Raw genomic sequence first — 20,835 nt, forward strand, 5'->3', positions numbered from 1 at the left:
TCACTACAATATGTACAGACCATCCTGTCTTTTTTTCCTGTTTCTGTTTGAGAACAGGCCAAGGGGTTTGAGTTTAGCACAAGATACTTGCAGTCTGGGGCAAACACACGCAATGTAGGGGCCTGATTCAGAGAAGTAGAGGCAGACTCCTTAGATGAGTTTGTGGTGTGCGTACACTGGATCAACAATGAACCTGTGCTAGGACATTTGGTCCAACAGCAGAATGTATTTTCAGTTTTCTAGTCAGGATTTGCTAGCCAACTACAAAGACCCTATTAGGTCTTAAGGAATTAGAGGCTCAAGGCCACATGCCAATAAACAAATCCAGTGGAAGCTGAAGCATGAGCAGTCACCCTCACTGTCATCCAAACACACATCTCACTGCAGGGTTTCCAGCTAACAAGCATTCCACAGGAGCAGTACTGCAAGGTCTTCGAGGAATCAAAAAAGAGCTCATCCTATACATCACCTTTCAGGCAATAGTGTACAAGCTCTGATAATGCTTAACTCCTCCTCCCCTCCACCTATTACTTAAATGACAGGGATTTAACTACCACAGGAACCCACTGTTCACATTCAATGGCAACTCTTACAGGTCAGACTTAGGAACAATGGATGAATTCCTTGCTGTGCCAGTTCCTATGCCACAGCAGAACAAGTTTTAGGGGCTAGACACTGAGAAAACCTTGTTCATTTGCATCTTAAGCCAAATATCAAACACACCCTTTTCCAAACCTTCTCTTGTGCTTGCATTGTTAGTAACAATAACATGCAAGACTGCTAAGACAGAGCCACAGTAAACACAAAGAACCCATGGTGCAAAATATTCCACTTCTTAGAAGAAAATAAAAATCTGTCAACTGTTCCACTGTAGATGTAGGTTTGCAGGCTCCGAGACATTCTGATCACCACTCCTGAGAAGAAATCAACATTTTTTCCTTTTCAAAGGATGTTTCAGCAACATTTCATTTTTGCAAGGCAATTTTTTTCAGCAATTGAGCAATAGGCCACAGTATGAGAAGCAGCAAAAGCATTTTATTTGCTGTATAATTAGTGTCATTAGAAATATGATTGGTAAAAAAACCACACGAGTCCACACAGAAAGGAAAGCTTAATAAAACCCAAAGACAACTGGAAAGGTGGTGGTGGTGTTAGAGACTTAGCAGAGAAATTTTTTTTAAGTCTTTCAAGGTTCTAGACAGCAACAACTCTTTTTGGCCATCAGGGATGGTAACAGATCTTTCTACTACTTTGCATCAGAGTGTCCTCCTCCACCCTTGTTGGACTGCTAGCTTCAAATCTAAATGTATTCTGGAGTGTGAGAAGGGAGCTAAACACAACATCAGGATCTCTTCGCATGAGGTAACGCTTTCATGCAACTGTTCTGCACATGCAAAGGCATAAAACTTACTGAGCAAACACCATCTTCTCAAAAATCACTTCAAGTCATAACAACACTTCACTTTGTTTAATTCCTGTATTTTCCAAAAGGTGGTAGAAGTACTGCATTTTTTAAACAATAACATGCTTCTCCTCCTTCAAACAGAAAATATCTTTAATCTTTGAAACAGAATGATTTCTTTTCTCTGACACTGAAATGATGAGACAGTCTTAATTCATGAAAGTAACAATTGTGTTTCTGAAGCAACAAGTTGCCACAACGATTATTTGTAAACATTATACCCACAACAGTAAGTACATTAAAATCCCACACTTCCACCTTAAAATAAACCACAAAGATTTGACATGAAATACATAAAAAGTTTATTATGTATGTACCCCATCTTCTTATCTGGAGGAGAAAATCTGAGGCAACAGTTTGGTGCAGTATAGAGAAGCAAAGCAATATACAGTAGCTGCACACAGCTTGATTGGTTTCAGACCACAACTAAATACTCTTACTATGACTGTTAGTACAGAAATGTTCTGTAATTAGAAAAAATGAGAAGTATTACTCTCATGCTGTACAGTCTTATGTTTCTTGGTTAGAAAAGAACTGATTGAGTTTGAAACTTTTGTGCCTGAACCTTGCACACCAACTTGTTTGTCTGTTGCCTCTGGAATGTTCAGCACAAAGGTTAAGCTCCAGACATAATTTAAGTGCTTTTCATGTGCAAACTGTTACTCGCTAAAGCTTTCAAAGTACATTTAATTACAGATATGAACACCCTGTAAAGATATGAGGATATGACAGCAGACCCAGAGGCCAATACAGATTTTTTAAGAGAAATGCTATGTTCCACTGCAGTAGTTCTAGTCCCTGATTAGGTCCTTCCAAAGAGGGGGCTTATTTCAATTGTAGGAGATAGACCACTCTTTAACAGAAGCATCATGGGATGTTGTTACCAGAGTATGTTCATCCAACCACGCCAGGCCGCTTACATGATGTAGTCTGTGAGCATCTGTATCGCAGTGCAAAGTAACAGAAAAGAATTAGGAAGGCTGGGTTGACAAGGTAACTTCAGCACATTCCAAATATGATTTTATTATGCATTAAATATTAGTGCTGTATTTTAAAAGTAACTACAAAATTAACAGAAGAATTCCAGCTAGTCTGGCTAGATAGAGATTAACAAAAAGGCTAAATTTGGGAACATTCAAAGCCTGCTTACCTTTAGTCTAGAAAACAGGAACAGTGTTGGATTTCAAGAACTACTAGCAAGTTTCAAAAGTAATATGTTAAAGAAAACATACCTGGTATCTTGACTCTGGTCTCTGGATCACTCACAGTCCAAATATATACCATCATGTCCATGCCCCCAGAAGCAAAGTGTTCATTGTCTGGTGACCATGCAATACAAACAACTTTTGCATGGTGTCCGTAAAAGACATTATGCTCCTATTTGAAAAATCAGAGAGACAAGGGTTATTCCAGTAGTTAAAGCTACTTCAGGAAATCACTAGCTTTCAATGTGCAGCATCAGAACAAGCAACTGCAAAACTTCAGACAAGGTACATCTGAGGTGCAGATGGATGCACTAAGCAAACTAAGTGGTGGCTTCATTTTATGAAATTTATTTAAATACTTAGGCCAATAAAACACAAACCCATTTTGTAAAATGGCCACTAAGGCATTTTTCTATGAAAGCTTGATCTGTTAAGTGCATATGCAATTTAGAGGCTTCTAAAATAATCCCACAGATGTTTTTCAAGGCAAAATTCTTTTAATTTTTACTTAGAAAAAGAAATGTTTTTTGTGGAACACCATCCCGTGTTTTCACTTCAGTGTTGTTTTAGTCAAAGTTTAAGGAGTTTACAGGCTGATACACAGTGACTGCTTGGACTGAAAAGTGCAATTTGCCCCATTTTTTGGTTTTTGGTTAAAAGACAGTAGATTGGCAGATAAAGCAAGATGCCCTATCATAGCATATCCCTTTCATTGCTTAGTGCTTACCATGGAACCGTGTGCCACAGCCAGCAGAATTTTACTGCCAAGTTTGCTTTATCTACTTCACTGAATTTTAGCATACTGCATGATCCTTATCAAACTGAGCCTGCATTCTTGACCATTTTACAGAAATGAACACAAATTCTCTAACAGACATGGCATGTATTTTGTTATTTCCTTTTAAAAAAACCCAAACTAACAAACTAATAGTTCAGCAAACCCCAAGGAACTCTTTGCACTTAACAACTGCTAGTCTGGAAATCCAGCTCCTTCCCTTTTTTAACTAAGCATTTGTTATTAGGTGGGTTTCAGTGTTTTACCAGCAGCCTACCCATGCTGCACATTTCCTCAACTTTTCTACAATCTGGAGGGTTCACATAGGCTGCTGTAAACACCAGTACTAACCCAAAATAGCAGGCAAACAGTCACAGAAACATCAAATTCACACCAAGGATTTATAATTAGGCCTCAGCAGCTACAACAGATATAGACATGAGCTGTCAGTCAATTTGCTTTCAAACAAAGACAACTCTCACTACAACAATTCTTACCGCATAGCCATCAGCAACACTAAAGACAGTGACAACTTTGTTTGCATCACAGACTGCAAGAAAGGCACCATCGTGAGAATATGCCAGGTCAGTCACAGGACCTTTAGCTTCCAAAGTCTTATCATCACTTTTCAAAGAGGTTCCTTGGATTGAATACAAATGGACATTTCCATCCTGCAAATTAACAGCAAAGAAGGTGAAAAGGTAGAAAAATTATTTTTCAATAGAAAGACAAATTTCTGAAACTTTTTGCATTAATTCTGTCTGGTAGTGGTTATGTAAGAAAAGATTTAGATAACTGTCATTTATGCTGGCTACGATTCACAAAGTGTGGAAATAAACCCATTTTTCTAGAATTTGCCAACTTCAAGAACACACTGGGTAAAAACAATTCAGCAATTTCAAAACAGCAAAAACAGAAAAGAAGATTCAATTAAAAAAGAAGTGAAATATACTTTAGGACACAATCGTGGCAGTTCCTGGGGAGTGAAAGCCCAGGAACACCAAATACACACAGCTTACTTTAACAGTACTGATGTTGTTACATATGGTCACCTACCATTTCTCAACACAACACACCTACTATTATTAAATGCTTCTGTTACTTGCCCCAGTGCTCAAAGTAGCATAGTTTTTGGAAGTGCAACCTTACCGCTCCTCCCACTGCTGCTGTACTTCCTGTGGGGTGAATGGCTACAGCTTCTGGCTCATAGCCAAGGTCATCAATCGCAAAACATTTTTTCTTATCTTTCATCAAGACAATCTGTAAGTAGAAAACCAGAAAGTAAGATCCTTCTTCAAAGTATCTAATGTAAAACTATTACTAAGCGACATTGCTTAGTCATAAATACAAATCCCCTCTGGTTGCTCAGAAGTTTATTGTATTCTCATCTTAAGGGAACAATTTCATTCTTAAAAAAAAAATAATGAAGAAATGTCTACATGTGGTGACTAACTAATTTGCTGTACTGGAGTACTCGTGTTCTAAATTACGTAGTGCAGGGCATTCTCCATTGCCTTCAGCTTTGCTTCACTTGGTTTGAACATGAAATAAACATGGACAAACCAGTATTTTTAGCAATGCTTACTCACTTCCTGGTTCATTGTTAAAGGGAGGGGAGGCAGGACCAAATTAGTAGAAAGTTAATGCTGCAGTGTTAAACCTTAAAGGTTATTTCCTATCCAGTTCTATGCTATAGTTAACTGGGATTAACTCACATGAAAGCAGGTTTGGACAACACTCTTAAATGTCCCAAACACAAAAGCAACGCCCATGCAGAAAGCATAAACATTAGAAGTTAATAATGTTTTGATACAAGAGAGCCTTGGGGAAGTGTCAAGTTTTCTGTGATCTGCATACTAGTGGCCAGCAAGCTAGAGCTGCTTATGCTGTACAACAGCACTAGTTAATTGGTTAGTTGGATTAATTGCAAAAAAATAAAATGCAGGAGAAAAACATCCTTTTGCCAAAGTCATGTCACTGAACAGATCTGACAAGAGTGATTCTGAGGTTTAACCTTCCAGCACAAAGCTGTATTGATAACAAACACAGATGCATCCACAAAAGGGGCTTTCTGAAATTTAAATCTATACATAAATGTTGAAATTGGTACAGAATGCAAAAAGACAAGGCTATCAAGTATCCTGCTGAATTAAGTTTCCTATAGGTCTTATTAGGAAATTCTGCAGATGTGCAAGGCAATCCCACACTAAATAACTAAATGTTACCATACATGGCATTATTAGCACAGCAATAGTTGATAATCCACGTTAATACTTACTTGTCCAATGCATAAAACTACAGTATAACCACCAGGACCCACAGCTAAACATTTTGGCTGAACGTCCATTTTCACAGCATCCTGGCCACTGGAAGAGGAAGTGCCAAGGTGCAGAAGGAGGAAGGACAAAGCAGGAAGAAATTACTCCATATCTATTATTCCAAATTGCCTGTTCAAATAATTACCCACTAGTCATCAGGAACATGCATAACTTAATTTTTTTATCTACTAATCTGCAAAGTTTCCTGTTGTTCTGTGTTTACTAACTTGATCAGGTAGTACACCTTTGAAATGAAAGTCAATGTTACTATACTACAGTTTAAACTAACATTATCTTAAAAGGATTCTTTAAATTCTGGTTTCCATGAAGAAACGCCTGTGTCCCACTCCTTCTAATCACATTCGTCCCCGCTGGCCCTGGGTATTTATGAGTCACAAAGCAGACACCCTTCCTGCAGCTCCTAACTATGTTACCCAATACAAGATAGGTCTCCATCTAACCCATGGAAGGGATAAAACGAATTGAAAAGCCTGGGATACATTTCTCATTGTCAGAAAAAAGCACAAGGTTGGTACAGTAATCATTTCTACAGTTTCCATGGTAACATAAAACCTAAATAAACTCCAGCATTTATATTTACCATATAAAATCAGCAACAATCTTGCTGTAAAACAATTACACTGCAATAAAAGGCAACACTTTAACTAACCTGTAATCTCTCTTGGTAAGGTTGGTATAGCGCACAGTGTCATCCATACTGCAGGTGACCAGCTGGTCCATTTCATCCACTGCCATCCTAGAAACCTGATTTGTGTGGCCTTTCCCAGAAAAGCCATCATTCTCTCCAGTTTCAGAATCCCAATAATGTGCATAATAGAATTAAGGAACATTTGAAGACTCTGATGCAGTCAGATTCCACACCATATAAAGTTAAAATTCAGAGAACAGGTACGGTTAGAAGGGACCTCTTGAGACTTAGTCCAACCTGCTACTCAAATTGGTGTTAGCAACAACAGGCTGCAGGATTCTGTAAGGTTTTGTGAATCTCTAGGGATGGAGACTCTACAAGCTTCATGGGCAACCTCATAATATTATTAAGTGAAACTCTGATGTTCTGCAGTGAGCTAAATGACCCACCACTAAGAGTAGCAAATACTGGAATAATTAGCATTAGGCCTGAGACTGGAAAATACTTTTTAAAGTATTTTAGTAAAATAACACTGACTTTCCCTCATGTTGTATGTGGTAGCATCAGTGTGAACTACTCACACTGTCTTACAGGTCTGAAAAGAAACAAGACTTGTATTTTTAAGAGTTTATGCCAACATGACACTATTTAATGCCAGGATAAAAGACTGTAACTGTAACTATAAGCTTCAGAATGCTGGAAATGGAACTTTATGCATATTCTGTCCTAAGTGGAAAATACATACTGCTGTTTCTTGATGTTACAAGAGGCTAATTTATATAGTTACTTGCTCCTCCATACGGTCAAGCTACCTATCATGAAGAAGCAAGAACTGAAAATTAAGAGCTGGCTTGTTTTTAGCAGGAAAGTGTGAAGGCAGCCTGTAAAACATTATTAGGGGAAAGCAAAATAAACTTTAGACAAAATATTCACTTGTGGCCAATAAACTTTGTCTTTGGCAAAGCTTGTTTGTTTTTTTTTTACCTCTCCTAATGAACACTCTCAGACTATAAGACTAGAATAAGCATCACTATCATTCAAAGGATATTAATATGACCATCATTACTTCCAGAGTAAATATAAGACCTTCCACCATTTTTGTGCACCGTAAGACACTGAATTGATTTACTGTGACCCTGTGAATGGGACATATGTTATTATTGATGAGCAATTTTTAACATATACATACAGCTATGAGAAGAATGATAGGTTATTCAAAAAAAAAAAACCAAAAAAACCACATGCTATTCACAAGCATTTGAAGTCACCCAGTATAAAAACCATTATTTTACAGTGCAGTAATTTAACTGTTATAGCACTGCTATTGCTATGTCCTTGATGAGAAACAATAAGCACCTTATTAGCCTGATGAGCCAAAATACCTTCATAGCCTTTTCATCACTGCTTTTCAGGCACTTTATGATTCAGGGAAGAGGACTAAAGACGGTCATGTACCCACACCAACATCCAGAATTATAGCAGTGATGGCAAAAAACTGGGACGTTGGTTCTAGTTCATGTAAAAATGTAAGCTCCCGTGAGAGAGAGTCTTGTGTCAGTGAACTCTTTAAATCCTAAAATTAAAGTTCGATTGCACAGTAACCTTAATCACCTTGTCCACAATACACTAGTTCTGGGAGAAAGAGACATCACTGGTAGCTTGCTAGCTACACTGTACTTCTTTTCTCATCTCAAGAATGCTTAAAAGCTCCAACAAAAGATAAGTTGATAACATTAATTAAAGTGAAATAATCAGTCTGGGTATTTGCACAAAGCAGTCTCACACATGTAAATAGTAACTTCTTCATTCATATGACTTCCAGAAACAGTCACACACAGCTCATATGGCAATGCTAATTTAACAGAGCTATTTTTCAATAGCTACCATTCCATCTTGACAACTTCAATCACTAAGTAATTTATTGCAGAAACCCATGCAGTAACAGAACTTTAACCTACCTTTATGACACGTAAAGGCTTATTTGGATTGTTCTTGTCCAAATAATTGATATAACCAGACAGGGAGATAGTCAGTAAATGGTCTTTCTGCCACAAGCAACCCAGCTGCTGATCCAACACGTTTGATCCCATGTTAAAAGTATTTACAATAGAATTAGCACCAACATCCCAGATTTTAGCAGTTTTATCTCCAGAAGCAGAAAGCAACTGACTGCTGTCAGGGCTCCAACTAATCTGTAAAAACAAATGTCACCACAAGACAGTAAATGTATTTATTAATCCAAGACTTTGCAGTTCATTAATTGTGTAATGAAACACTACGGATCATTTGTACAAACGAAGTGATACTCACAGCATAAATACCTCCATCATGTGCTTTTCCTCCACCAAGAGCACACACTTTCTCTCCAGTCTTCCCATCATAGACAAAAATCTTAAAAGAGCACATAGACATACAACTTAAAGGGAAAAGGAATAATAGAAAAAACCTCAAGATAGTGTCTGATACTTTGGTAAACTAGACTCCTTTTTAAGGAGAGGCACAAGCTCTGCTGCATTGAATAGTTAAGACTAAACGATTGAGATAAAAACTGCAAATTATCACAGCAAGTCCCTTGTACTTTGGATCCAGACATTTGAAATTCTGGAAGATGTTACAGTTTAGACTCCTGCTGTGATGGCAGCTGCTTAGCACTGCTGTCATGGGAGTCTGCCCTCTGAGAGGGACAACCCAGCTATTTTAAGAGTCATTGTCAACCTGCCCTTATCAGTAGGGAGTACACATGGAGCTAGGTTGCTATCTGTGAATTCACTATTTCAGCTAGACCTCTCAGGATCATAACACACATATTTCAAAAGTCCAACATGTTCCTGCAAAAATAACCTGTAGGGGAATGCTAGGGAGAAGGAATGGAGAAAAAAACCTAAGCAAGAATAGTCTGGTTATTACAGATTTACAGGAGGATAGTTGAAAGTTTGAACTTGTAGCATAAAAAAAGAAGCAACATGGATTTTACAACACTAATCCTATTCCCAAAATGCACAAGAAATTCTTCTCATGCTAAAATCGATATAAAAAGAGTTCCTTGTTTTTTTACCTGCCCATCTGCACTAGCTGTAGCAAACCTGTTCCCATCAGGAGAAAACCTCACACAGTTCACAAACCGTGTATGGTCCTGTAGAAAAAAAGTAAGAATCAGCAAACAAAAAAAGAACAGACTGTTTTACATACAAGACAACCTAGAAACAATGAAGTTCTCTTACATGTGAAATATAAATAAGCTGTGTAGCAGATGCTTGCTGTAGAGAATTGCTACGAGGCAAGTTTAGCCTCTATATGAAGAGAATCATGGGGACCAAAAACAGTCCAGGGAAGACACTGTGACATCATTACTGATGTAGTTAAAACAAACCAGTGCATATCAGGAGAATGATTACCCAGTTTCAGGGATAAGTAACAAAAAAAGTTAGATGCAGCCTACATGCAAACACCAGATTCTTCCCTAGTGGTCATTGACTTCTTCTGCAACATTCTCCAGATTTCAACTCTTGCTTCATTGTGCAGTGAGTTTTATACACAAAAGAGTATTTTATCCTTCTTATTGCAAAAAAACAAACAAACAAAAACAAACAAAAAACAACAAAAAAAACCCAACCCCCCCTAAAAAGGCACAGGCATGAGGAATACATTACTATTTCACTGAAATTCCATTTCTGGGAGACTACATTAATGGTAGTACTGTGAAGTAATGAGGCAAGACTGATGTATGCTCCCCAAATAGATTATTTACAAGTAGGAGACTATTCAAACCACGCAAACTAGAAAACACACGTTAAATAGGGAAGCACCACAATGAGGCCAAAGCTCCCAAGCAGAGAGAATTGGAAGACTATTCTTAGTATTATGGAAGGCAGGTTCTAACCTACTTTCTTTAACTATACTTCTTTGCCCCCTTATGATACTGCAGGCTCTGATCTAAACCATATAACAGCCCACATCAGAATCCCATATATCAACCCAAATATCACTTCAAAAGGAAGACTGCATCACATACCAGTCTAAAGCAGGACTGGCAAGCAATTTGGACTTCAGAGTTCCAAAAGAACCAGCTTAGCAAAATGCAAGTATCAGCTTAAGTTCAGAATTATATTAGGCAACTACATCATTTCATTGGATCGCAGAGCTCAAAACAATTCCTTTTCTAGAACTGGAATGGAATCCTTATTAAAGTCAGCACATGAAGACTACTCAAGGCTCATGTGTAAGAAAATAAAAGGCTTACTACGCTGTTTTAAAAACTAAAATATAAAATAAACATTTTGAATCTACTACTGCAATAACATCCAATGTCTTAGCTATAGTTTATTTGAGGCAAGAGATCTACTGCCATCAAAACAGCTGCAGGAGCTTGCGGCTTTTTATTTTCTTTGGCCTTAAGCAACAATGAATACCTTGGCTGTGGTAGTTCCAGCCTTTGTTTCATTTAAGAGATTGTAACACATAGAACAAGAAACAAAGTTAAAAAGAACATAAAACAGAAAGCTGACCACACAAGTTACTACCCATTCGATGAAGTAGAAATCACGTTTGATGTTATGCTTTCAAACATCTACACTCACCCTTTTTAACTGGCCCTGGGATTTCAGATTTGAGCGCTCTTTATCAGACTGGAAAACTCTATTAAAATCACCACATTTCTTGAATCATGCACCTTGGAAAGCTTTAAGAAATTCTATACACATGTGCACCGAGAAACAGAGCTCTGAAAGCATCAATACAACCAATAAAACAGCCTACTTCCATAGCTTCCATGCCTTAGTGACAGTGAAAAAAAAATATTGGAAAAAGTGTTTCAGGTTCTCTTTTAAACCCATCATTTATTTTGGTTTTCTTGGCCTGAGAGGAACATTTGGTTATACACAGTTTTAAGAAAGCCACTTGACACCAGCCATGCTTCAAAGGGGGGAACTGAGAACTTCTGCTATTAGAGCTAGCTGTGATAATAACTGCAAGCTTGTTGGAAACTGCACAGTTTAACAGAGCCACATCTAAACTTCAACTTACACTTAGTGTAAACTTGAACTTGAATGGCGGTCCCTCAAAGAAAGCAGCACAGTTGTCATCACTGCCAGTTGCCAGACGATACGGTCTCGTTTGTTTAATGTCCACGCTATTGATCACTTTATTGTGCCCAGTAATCTCGCCAACAGAAGAGCCACTATCCCACAGGAACACTGCTCCAAATCTAGTTAGAAAAGCACACAATAACTACAATTCATAAAAGTTATGTGTAGATTAACTCCTTGAACATCTGCAAACTGCAGATTTGAGTGCTCTCAAAGAAAAGAAATTAGGTCATCTCATTAATCTCATGCAAGCACATCATAGTTCCCTGAAGGCTATATACGATCTTGCTGGTGAGAGATTCTAATCTTCAATAGATTAGAATGCTGAAGGGGACAAACAATCAGGTTTTGCATATAAAGCTTCTAAAATTCAGAGATCAAATGTATATTCCTCACTAAGACTGTTGGTTTATAAAAGAAAGCAGTAAATTACTCCATCTGCCTAGCCACAACAGACTGCAGAAAGCTAGGATAACAATGACTTTGGATCTCAGTTATCTGACTATTTAGCCTAGATTGGGTACCATCACTTTTACAAATATTATTACTTAAAAGGTTTAAGGAAGAAGAGTTTTAAAAGTATTTCTGACAGTTCTTACTCTAAATCACCTTAAAAAACCCCCCCCAGTATAATCAATACTGAGGCACTAAACTGCCAGAGCATTGCTATTTGAAGGGCCTTCTTTAGAGTCCCTTCAACAATATTCTAGACTGTAAGTGCAGCCACCTAACAGGAAGCTGGCCAAGTTTTTGCAGGAGGTGAGCAAACTCACATTGTATCTACCCAGGGGCAGATGGGCACAGAGGGAGCAGTGGAGGACAGAAAATCTCTTTCAAGGACACAGTACATGACAGGGATTAAAAAATGGTGCAGGGGGCCAGGGAACAGCACCACACAATGCTTTTCAGCCCTTTAGGCATAAGGCTACCTGGTCTGGACTCTGCTTTAATAGCTCTGACAGTTTTTGAACATTAAATGGAGGACACAAACCAAAACGGGCATCTCATTTAGTCAGATAGAGGACAATTGCCTGTGTTCCTTTCACTGAACCACCATAATAAGGCCTAAAAATATAAACATGTTGCCAAAGGAGAAAATTCAGATACACTTTTTTTTTAACTGTTATTCAATCAACTGAATAAGACCATGAGTCCAATAAGTGAAGGAAGAGGGAAAAAAAAAAATCTTGTTTTCGCCTTCCTAACCTATCAGATTTTGACAAAAAAATCCACTGAACAGCTACCCTTGAATGTAATACCCACCTACCTCTAAGAAACAAGTGCTATACAATGTTTAAACTAAGCAATTGTAACAGAACTGCATTTTTAACTAATTTACAGCTTTAAGCACTGCATAGAAAATTTTGCTGCAGAACAGCACAACTCGGAAGTCAAGACAGGGAAAACGCAATGACTTCATTCCACTGAAGAATTAAAAGCTTTCTGCAAGGAACTTGCCTTGTGAGAATGTAGAGGTTTACAGTAAATGCATGTATGTATGTATGTATGTATTAACACACACACAAACACAAAAGAATTACTCACTTTTCTCTTCCTTCTCCAACCACAGCAATTCTCTTGCTGTCTTCAGTCCATGCAAGGTCCTTTATTTTTCCTGCAAATGGCTGATACTCATACTTCAGTAGGTGTTCCTTCTGTGTAGTATCCCAGATTCTCAGCTTTCCGGAGACATCTGTCAGAATAAAATAGAATATAACTATTGTTCCAGCATGACTCAGTCACATGACTCATCAATCTGCTAGAGTACAGATTTTCAGCTACACTGAAAACTTGTACTAGGGACCTACTACCTTAGCCTATTACAACTACTACAAATCCCTTTATTTAGGAATGCTGAAGACTATATCCATTTCAATAAATCAGGTTTTTAACCAGATCCTACGATTCAAGACATGCAGCACCAAATACAACAGAGAAATCATTTGCAGACATGTGAAAAAATTGCACAGTAGGAGAGTAGGAACTTGAATGTTATCAGCTGGTATGTGCTAAGTATCTGTTACACAAAGAATAAACCAGCCCAGCCCCCCACCCAGCAGCTACAAGACAGCTCACTGACCCTTCACTGGGAAGTAAGCCACCCTACACCTACAAGAAGGGAGCAGTCCGGTGAACAGTGGTTGATGCACTACAGTTTGTACCTTCAAAGGAAACCTGTTCTGCATACAAATACCAGGCATATGTCGGCATACAAAGAGATTTCCGTACACAGAACTCAATTCATGCACATCAGTGTACTTTTTCTATACAGAAGCATCTACACACTTAATGGTGTGGATGCCTGCACTATGTGGAATACTAGACAGGAATGCAACAGAATATTCAGGAACAGAAATGTCAAAAGCAGCAGACATGGCACAAGCAGTTAACAATTTAAGACTTAAGATAATGAAAGCTCTCTGGCTCACTGTTTCCACTGAGTATTGTAAAACCCAAGAGCTATTCAGAGCAATTATTGTGGTGCAGGATTGTAACCGGAGGAATTGTTCTACACACAGACAAATTTACAATCTCTAATGAAATCCACACAGCAAAGTCTGTGTGTATTGTACCCTTCAAAAAAGCCACTGTCTTAGAATAAACCACGTGCTAAAACATGCATCTTTCACCTCAGCAGAATGCTTCTATCCTGTTCACCACTTACTGGTGCATCTTTACAATTCAATTTAAACATACAGCCACCCTGCATCTTTGGAACCTGATCACAGATTGATCTTCTTCACTTCTGCTAAAAGGACAGATTCAGAATTTTACGGAAAGAACTGGTTACTGAAGCAGAATTTTAATGTGGACTTTACAATCTAATTATTTTCTCCATCTTTTAATAGATAAGACACAGAGCTTTAACTTTGCAGTATTTCCCATTACTACATCTGCAACAACTGCAATAAGAGAAATTACAATAAAAGCCAAAAGCAAATTGCCAAAGGTCTGTCTCAGGAAGCACATGAAGTATTAATGCAGGCTGCATGGCTAATGCAGATTTATAAACAGAGAAATGAATCTTACATGTTATACTTAGAAACAGCTTAAACAGCCTGGTCATCTATCTTCAGACCCCATGCTCAGCAGTATCATAAAACTATTTATAAACGACATACAGAAGACACTTTTTAAGGGAAATTTTGCAACCTAAACTCTTTCCCTTGGGTACGACAAAAAATCTGAGAAAAATCAACCAAATACTTCTCTACCACAGTATCTATTACGGTTCTTTTACAAAGGACTAGAAATCTAAGGCTACAAGAAAAAATTAGACAGTTATTCCGAGTATTAAGTGCTGCACAAACCTAGAGCACCAAGTTTGTAGAATACAGAATGCAAATTGGATTTTAAGAGGGTATTCAGTTTGACACATGGTCCACACACAAGACTGAGCCAAGAAAATCCTGGCTGTGGTCCCTTTCAGACAAGAATGTGAGAAAAAGGAAAAAAAAAAAGAAAAAAGAGCTCTGCTGTCAGTGTTCTTGAAGGTTCCCCAGTACTCCAAAAATACTTATTCTAATATAGCTTTCTGATATGAAGGAAACCAAGGACAGCACATTTTATATACTCCCATTCTACTAAGAACTTTGAAGGAATCTGTGCTCCTTTTCTAAGGGGCTCATATTCAGAATAATTTATTTTCTGACACATTACTTAGAAAATATATCTCTTTTTTTACACATTACTTGCTTCTGAAGCACTTCTAATTGAATGGCATGAATTTTTTTAAAAAATATATATTTTAGCTGCAAATCTTTGCAAGAAATACAGGTTACAGTATTGTGTTTATCAATATTCTTCACTGTATACCAGTCATCCTGAAAAAAAATCAATTATTTGATGCAAGCTTCTAATAAAAAGGGGTTTCAGTTCTCCTTCAGTCTTTCAGTCAAAAACTCCTATAATACTGAAATTCACACTGTAAAAATTCACGTTACACATGCTCAGACTATTGATTCATATGCATAATATGGAACCAGCGACTCGGCCTCTTTCCCTGCTAACTTGCCAAGAAAAGCTTATTTAGTTCAGGTTAAAAAGTAACAAAAGTCATAAATGTTGCCATGTTTGGTCAAGAAGAAGGGAAAAGAGAAAAGAAAGGAGTACACAGTGTTTTAGAATCCCTCCCCTGCCCATAAGGTATCAAAGTTTATTAACTTCAAAAACAATAGTCCTGTATTTCAGAAAAACTTTTCACTCTGCTGCATTCACACAAGTCTTCATCACTATTTAGGATTCCTTGCCAGGTTCTCTTTTTTATGGAAATAATACATTTTAAAAAGACCAAGAATGTCACTAAGCTCACTGCCTGAGAAAGGTTAGAGGAAAGAGGACAGAAATCATTCCTCCTTCACAGACACGTACATAATTCCACCAAAGCACATCCCATTGAGTGCATATTCCATACACACACGAAGTGTTACTACTGTTTTGCTAGTAACTTTAACAGCTCTGTCCACACATCTCATACACATGCACACGGATACTTTACCCCCGGATGCTATGTAGAATCCACTGGGAGCATACTTGGCAACAACAACCTGGTGGGCATGCTCAGTGTAGATGTCAGCAATTGCAGGATTCTGTTTTAAAGGAAAAAAAAAGTTACAAAGTTGTACTTCCTCCTTTTCAAAGGAATAAAATCAGAAATTCAACAATAAAATTTGTAATTTCTCCCTGCACTCCCTTCTCTCAATCTTGGCCTTCCAGCTTAAATTAAGCAATTGCCTAAAAGTGAGAAGTGCGGTAGACATTGCTGAACACTGCTGGTACCACTGAAACAACACAGGACTCTTTAACAACTGACACAAAAAAAAGGATTTCTTCTTAAGGACCCTTTCTTCTCCAATACCTGCTGAAAATACCTTCTCAAATACCTGTTGAAAACTCTCTCCAAAATAACAAGCCGAACATCTGGCTCTCTTTCTTTAGGACTAGCCCTGGGATAAAGCAGTTACCCAAGCAGAATACTCAATATGAGCTGTGCTTTGCAGCACACATCTAAAACTCTACTGTAGTCAAGTATGGAACTTAAGCCTGCAGTCAACCATTACACATGGCTGTTAATCATCACCATGTACCACAAATCACTCAATAACCACTGAGATGAGCTAGGCTTGCTCTTTCTTGATAACTGCAATCCGCTTAAAAAGCCAGTAGACCTGGTATCAAGAGTTGTACAGGAATTCTGAAAGAAATTCACTGCCACTCCATCATAATTTTATCTCTTCAGCCTAAACTATGTTTTCAGACATTTCAGGTTGGAAAATAAAATGAACTCTGTGTCTCAGCAAATCAGTAGTGTCATACAATAGAGGCATCACACAAAAAAGAATGACATCAAGGCAAAAAACTGCTTTCAAATTAATTGTATAAAAAGTCATTCTGCGCCCTTTTCAATTACAGTATATATATATGCTACAACAGTAATACACTACTCGTATAAATGTTTTTCTACCATTTAACAGGCTTGTTCCAACTCCAGAAACTTGACTCATATGATGAAAACAAAATTCCATTTTAACTGCTATAATTAATACAGATTTATTCAATCAAACAAGAAAACCACCTGATGTTATGGTATGACTCAGCCATCCAATCAGGAAAAACTAAAACACCCGCTCTGTGCTAGAAAGCAATCTCCTGCTCACAAGAGTTCTTGCTGCTGCAGTACTGTTACATCTCAGGAGACAGAATACAGCTTGCTCATGCAAAAAGGAGCTCTTTCTCATTCCTGCTTCTATGCATTGCCTGAGTGCATTATAGCTCTACTTAAGTCATAACCATCTGCACTTACAGCATGCACATCCCTCTTCATTTTGTGTCCAACTGGACTTCACCTGAGCAAGAGAAGATAATGTTCTCCCTATTCTACATCTGCATCACCTGCATGTTCAGGGAGCTCAAATCCCCCCACAAGTTGTTATTAATGGCACGGTAGGTGCTATCTTACAGCAAGAACTTCCAAGAGTCCATGGAACTAAGCTGAGAGACTAACTTAAAGGGTTAAATGAAAGATAAAGACCCAAATTTAAGATATGGTAAATAGATTCCAGAAATCAGGTAATAAGTTAGGGCTGTCAGATTATAAATTTATTCAGTACTATTATTTCTGCTTGTAAAGTTATTTTTCTAATTTGCATGTTTTTCATATCAAGCCCAACCCCCCAAAAACCACTTCTAAAAAGATATTTAAGGAGAAAATTATAGTGTGAGCTGGGACAAATGTAGAACCTACATTAAACCAGCAGCAAGCTTATGTGGCTTATTTCAAACATTGAAACCAGAGCCACATATGAAAGTGAGCAGTTTCAGTTCCAAGCTTTAAAGTAGTCTTAGACCCATGAAGATAAAATATTAATGAAGTATGAAACCTTAAAAATATCACTAGTCTCTCTCACAGAGCTTTTCCAGCACTGCTCCAGAATTACTTCTCGTTAAAGGAAGTCTCTAGATCATGCTCAAAGATCAAGCATTAACCCTGAATGCTATATTCATCTGATTAGCTAATGCTAGATAGCTTTAGACTTAAGGAGAAAGGTGATCACCACATTTTGATGACCTGTTTTTTTTTTAATTAGAGCACAACCACTCCCTTAGAGAAGTGCTCATGGAGGGATTACACACAGACCCCCCCCCCAGCATTTCATTTCGTTTTTGCAAGCTGTTACAGAAGCTTCTATATCATGCAAAGAAGGCAGGGCTCTTAACTAAGAGTGGACACACTTGCAAGTCAGGTTACACACTGCAACATTTCCCAGCACAAAAGCCATAGCACCGGCTTTGGTCAGTTTTTGTGTTACTGCTACAATATATTCTGTAGTCACCTGTCAATTATTAACAGTAGCAAACTTCCCTTGTCAGTTGGGTAAGCCTGCATACCGGCATGAATTGCACCATAAAACGGAAGCATTCGTGACTTCCATTCTCACCCTCCCTGGAGAGTTTAAACAGTTTGAATTTGAATTCCCACAATCCCTCTTCGCCTGTTCTCAGGTCACCATGGGCCCTACACCCTACAGCTCATGCTGGGGCTCACATTTGGACTGGGCTAATCTTCTGTGAGCTGATTCAGGTAAAGCAAATTTCAGGTAAAGCTTTCTTCCAATTTAACCTCTAAAATGGGGTCAGAAGAGCATTAATGACAGTGCAAGGGAGAAGGTCAGCATTCACTACTTGGTCAGAAACTGTAATGTAAGCAGAGTGGCTTTTCCCTCTTCTCTCATCACACTGTGTGCCATTACAGGGTTTAACTGGGGCTTCTGGTTTCAGAAACTTGAACTTTTCTTGATACCAAGAGCAAAACACTATTACAAAGACACTATACCCACACACTGAAACCAGAGTGCGAGCTTACTTTTGTTTTAAGCGGATGAATTTAAACTGATAGCAATCAAGAAATCTGCAAGGAATTAAGTTATTAGTAGCATTTATCTATTATGGCATGACAATGAAGAAATGCCTGAATATAGCAGGGGTGGTGAGACAAAACAGGCAAACAGCTCAGTTTACAAAGGTGATTTACAGAAGCAGCCATAAACAAATCCATTGTTGTGGCGACCTAAAAATTCCAGAGGTATGTCCTGCCCCTCCCCCTACAGCCCTTCCTACTGCAGGCCAAACCTGCAGTAGGAAAGTAAATCTAGGGGAGAATTTGATTTCTCAAAAACAAGCAACTACTTCGAAGAAATTTACTTTTAAAAAACAGTAGCAAGACAATGGCCTAAACAAGCAGCGTTTCCTCCATACTTTCCAAAGGGATGCCATCTTTGAAAAGAAATCATTCAAATAGCTGCTAACATTTCTTTAGTTAGCACCAGAGGGAAAAAACCACGCAAACCTCCCCACTACTGAAAATATTAACTGGGGCGTTCTAATATTTAATCGATGAGAAAAATTCCCTGTGAGCAGGGCTGAGAACTCGCAACCAGCTTGTCATGGAGTCCAGCAACTCATAACTGTTCTGATTCCTGGAGTTGGGGCTGGGTGGGGGGAAAGAAGAATAACGCGTTTAATTTAAGGATACAGGTTTGCAAGTACTGACATGCTTCCCTGAAGGGCTAAGGGTCCAAAACAGCAAGGAAGAAAGAGTTCATTTATTAGGCAAACACAGCACTCAACTTCATAATAGTGATACCTAAGAAGATAAACAGGGCCAACCAGAATAAACCAGTCTCTCATCTCTTAAGCCCTGTGCTAAGAGGGAAAGAATTGCACATTTTACCGAGATTTTCTACATATTTTTACAGTCCCTACCTATGGTTTTATGCCTGAGTCATGCACTCTACTTATTCCCCTGCTGCTGATCACGGATCTGTGACCTCGATTGAAATCACCAAGCCTGAATGAAGCACAGGCTGTAAAAGGAGGGGCAGGGAGACAAAATGAAACTTAGCGAAAGCTTTACACTAGAAAGCAAAATAAATCAAGATACATTACATCAATGTTTCTGATGACGACACATTTTCCATTGGTATAAAGAAAATTGTTGCCCTTAGGATCACCTCCAATAATTTTGGAAACGCCTCGTTCAACCTGCGGAAGGCTGGCGAACACTTTTTCTGTGAAAAATAAAAGGAGGAAGGGGATAAAAGGAAAAGAAATAATAATAATAATGAAAATAAAAATTAAAAAAATCAAAATAAAAGGAAGGCGCTTAATGCCTCCCTGCTACCGGCACACGCCCTGCGCAGCCGGCAGCCGCCGTCACTTGTTGCTGTCAGCGAGCTGCGAGGCTCCGCGGCTCCGCGGCATCCCGCGGGGCCGCACGAGGGTCCGCAGCCCGCGGGGCTCCCCGTCCCCGCCCGGCACCTCGCCGCCCCGGCGCCCCCGCCAGCTTACTGATCTCGTACGGCATCTTCGCCCACTTGTTACGGCGGCGGCGGCGGCAGGCAGGGGCAGGGAAGGGCGGCGGGCACGGCCGGGCCGGGCTCTGTGGCTCCGCTGCCGCCGCTCAGCCCCGCTCGGCCCCGCGGCGCGAACCAGGAAGCGCCCGCACCGCGCGCCGCTCTCCGCTGCCTTTGACCATATATAGTCAACTCTGCTCGCGCCGCGCCGCTCCCCGCCAGCCCGCGCCGCGCGCCCTCCCCCGGAAATGCCGTGGGCTCGGCCGGGCCCGGCGGGGCCGCGCTGGGGCGGCCTCGGAGGCGGCCCCGCCCCGCGGGGAGCTGCGCGCAGGGCGGGCCGGGCCGGGGCCGGCGCCGGGGCCGGGGCCGTGCGGGCGCCACTCGGCGGCTCTGACCGGCCTCGGCCGCGCCGCGCCTGCGCGGGGGCCGCTCCCCGCCGCGGCGCCGCCGGGTGCGTGCGCGGGGCGGTGCGCGCGCGTGCGCGGCGGCG

General features: G+C 39.6%; 1 protein-coding gene across 1 annotated transcript; it reads right to left on the reverse strand.

The window, feature by feature from the left end:
* Window positions 1-1,015: 1,015 nt before the first annotated feature.
* Window positions 1,016-20,545, reverse strand: WDR1 (WD repeat domain 1). Its single transcript, XM_066185461.1, has 15 exons — window positions 20,341-20,545; window positions 19,939-20,060; window positions 15,992-16,082; window positions 13,039-13,186; window positions 11,432-11,612; window positions 9,465-9,542; window positions 8,720-8,800; window positions 8,368-8,601; window positions 7,456-7,545; window positions 6,431-6,585; window positions 5,721-5,808; window positions 4,592-4,702; window positions 3,940-4,113; window positions 2,695-2,839; window positions 1,016-2,402 (listed from the first exon to the last, which is right to left on the reverse strand). Exons 1-15 carry the CDS (start codon window positions 20,354-20,356, stop codon window positions 2,293-2,295), a joined length of 1,824 nt encoding a protein of 607 aa, XP_066041558.1. The 5' UTR covers window positions 20,357-20,545; the 3' UTR covers window positions 1,016-2,292.
* Window positions 20,546-20,835: the final 290 nt, after the last annotated feature.

Source organism: Chamaea fasciata, unplaced genomic scaffold (assembly GCF_029207755.1).
Source record: "Chamaea fasciata isolate MVZ Bird 193981 ecotype frontalis unplaced genomic scaffold, bChaFas1.0.hap1 SCAF_6, whole genome shotgun sequence".
Lineage (NCBI taxonomy): Eukaryota > Metazoa > Chordata > Aves > Passeriformes > Sylviidae > Chamaea > Chamaea fasciata.

Excerpts from the sequence above, each read along its gene's own strand:
- WDR1 (XM_066185461.1), bottom strand. Across the intron at positions 8,602-8,719 it reads ATGATGGAGGTATTTATGCT|ATTAGTTGGAGCCCTGACAG; the intron begins GTGAGTATCACT and ends TTGTTTTTACAG. Across the intron at positions 2,840-3,939 it reads GTGTTGCTGATGGCTATGCG|GAGCATAATGTCTTTTACGG; the intron begins GTAAGAATTGTT and ends TTTTTCAAATAG.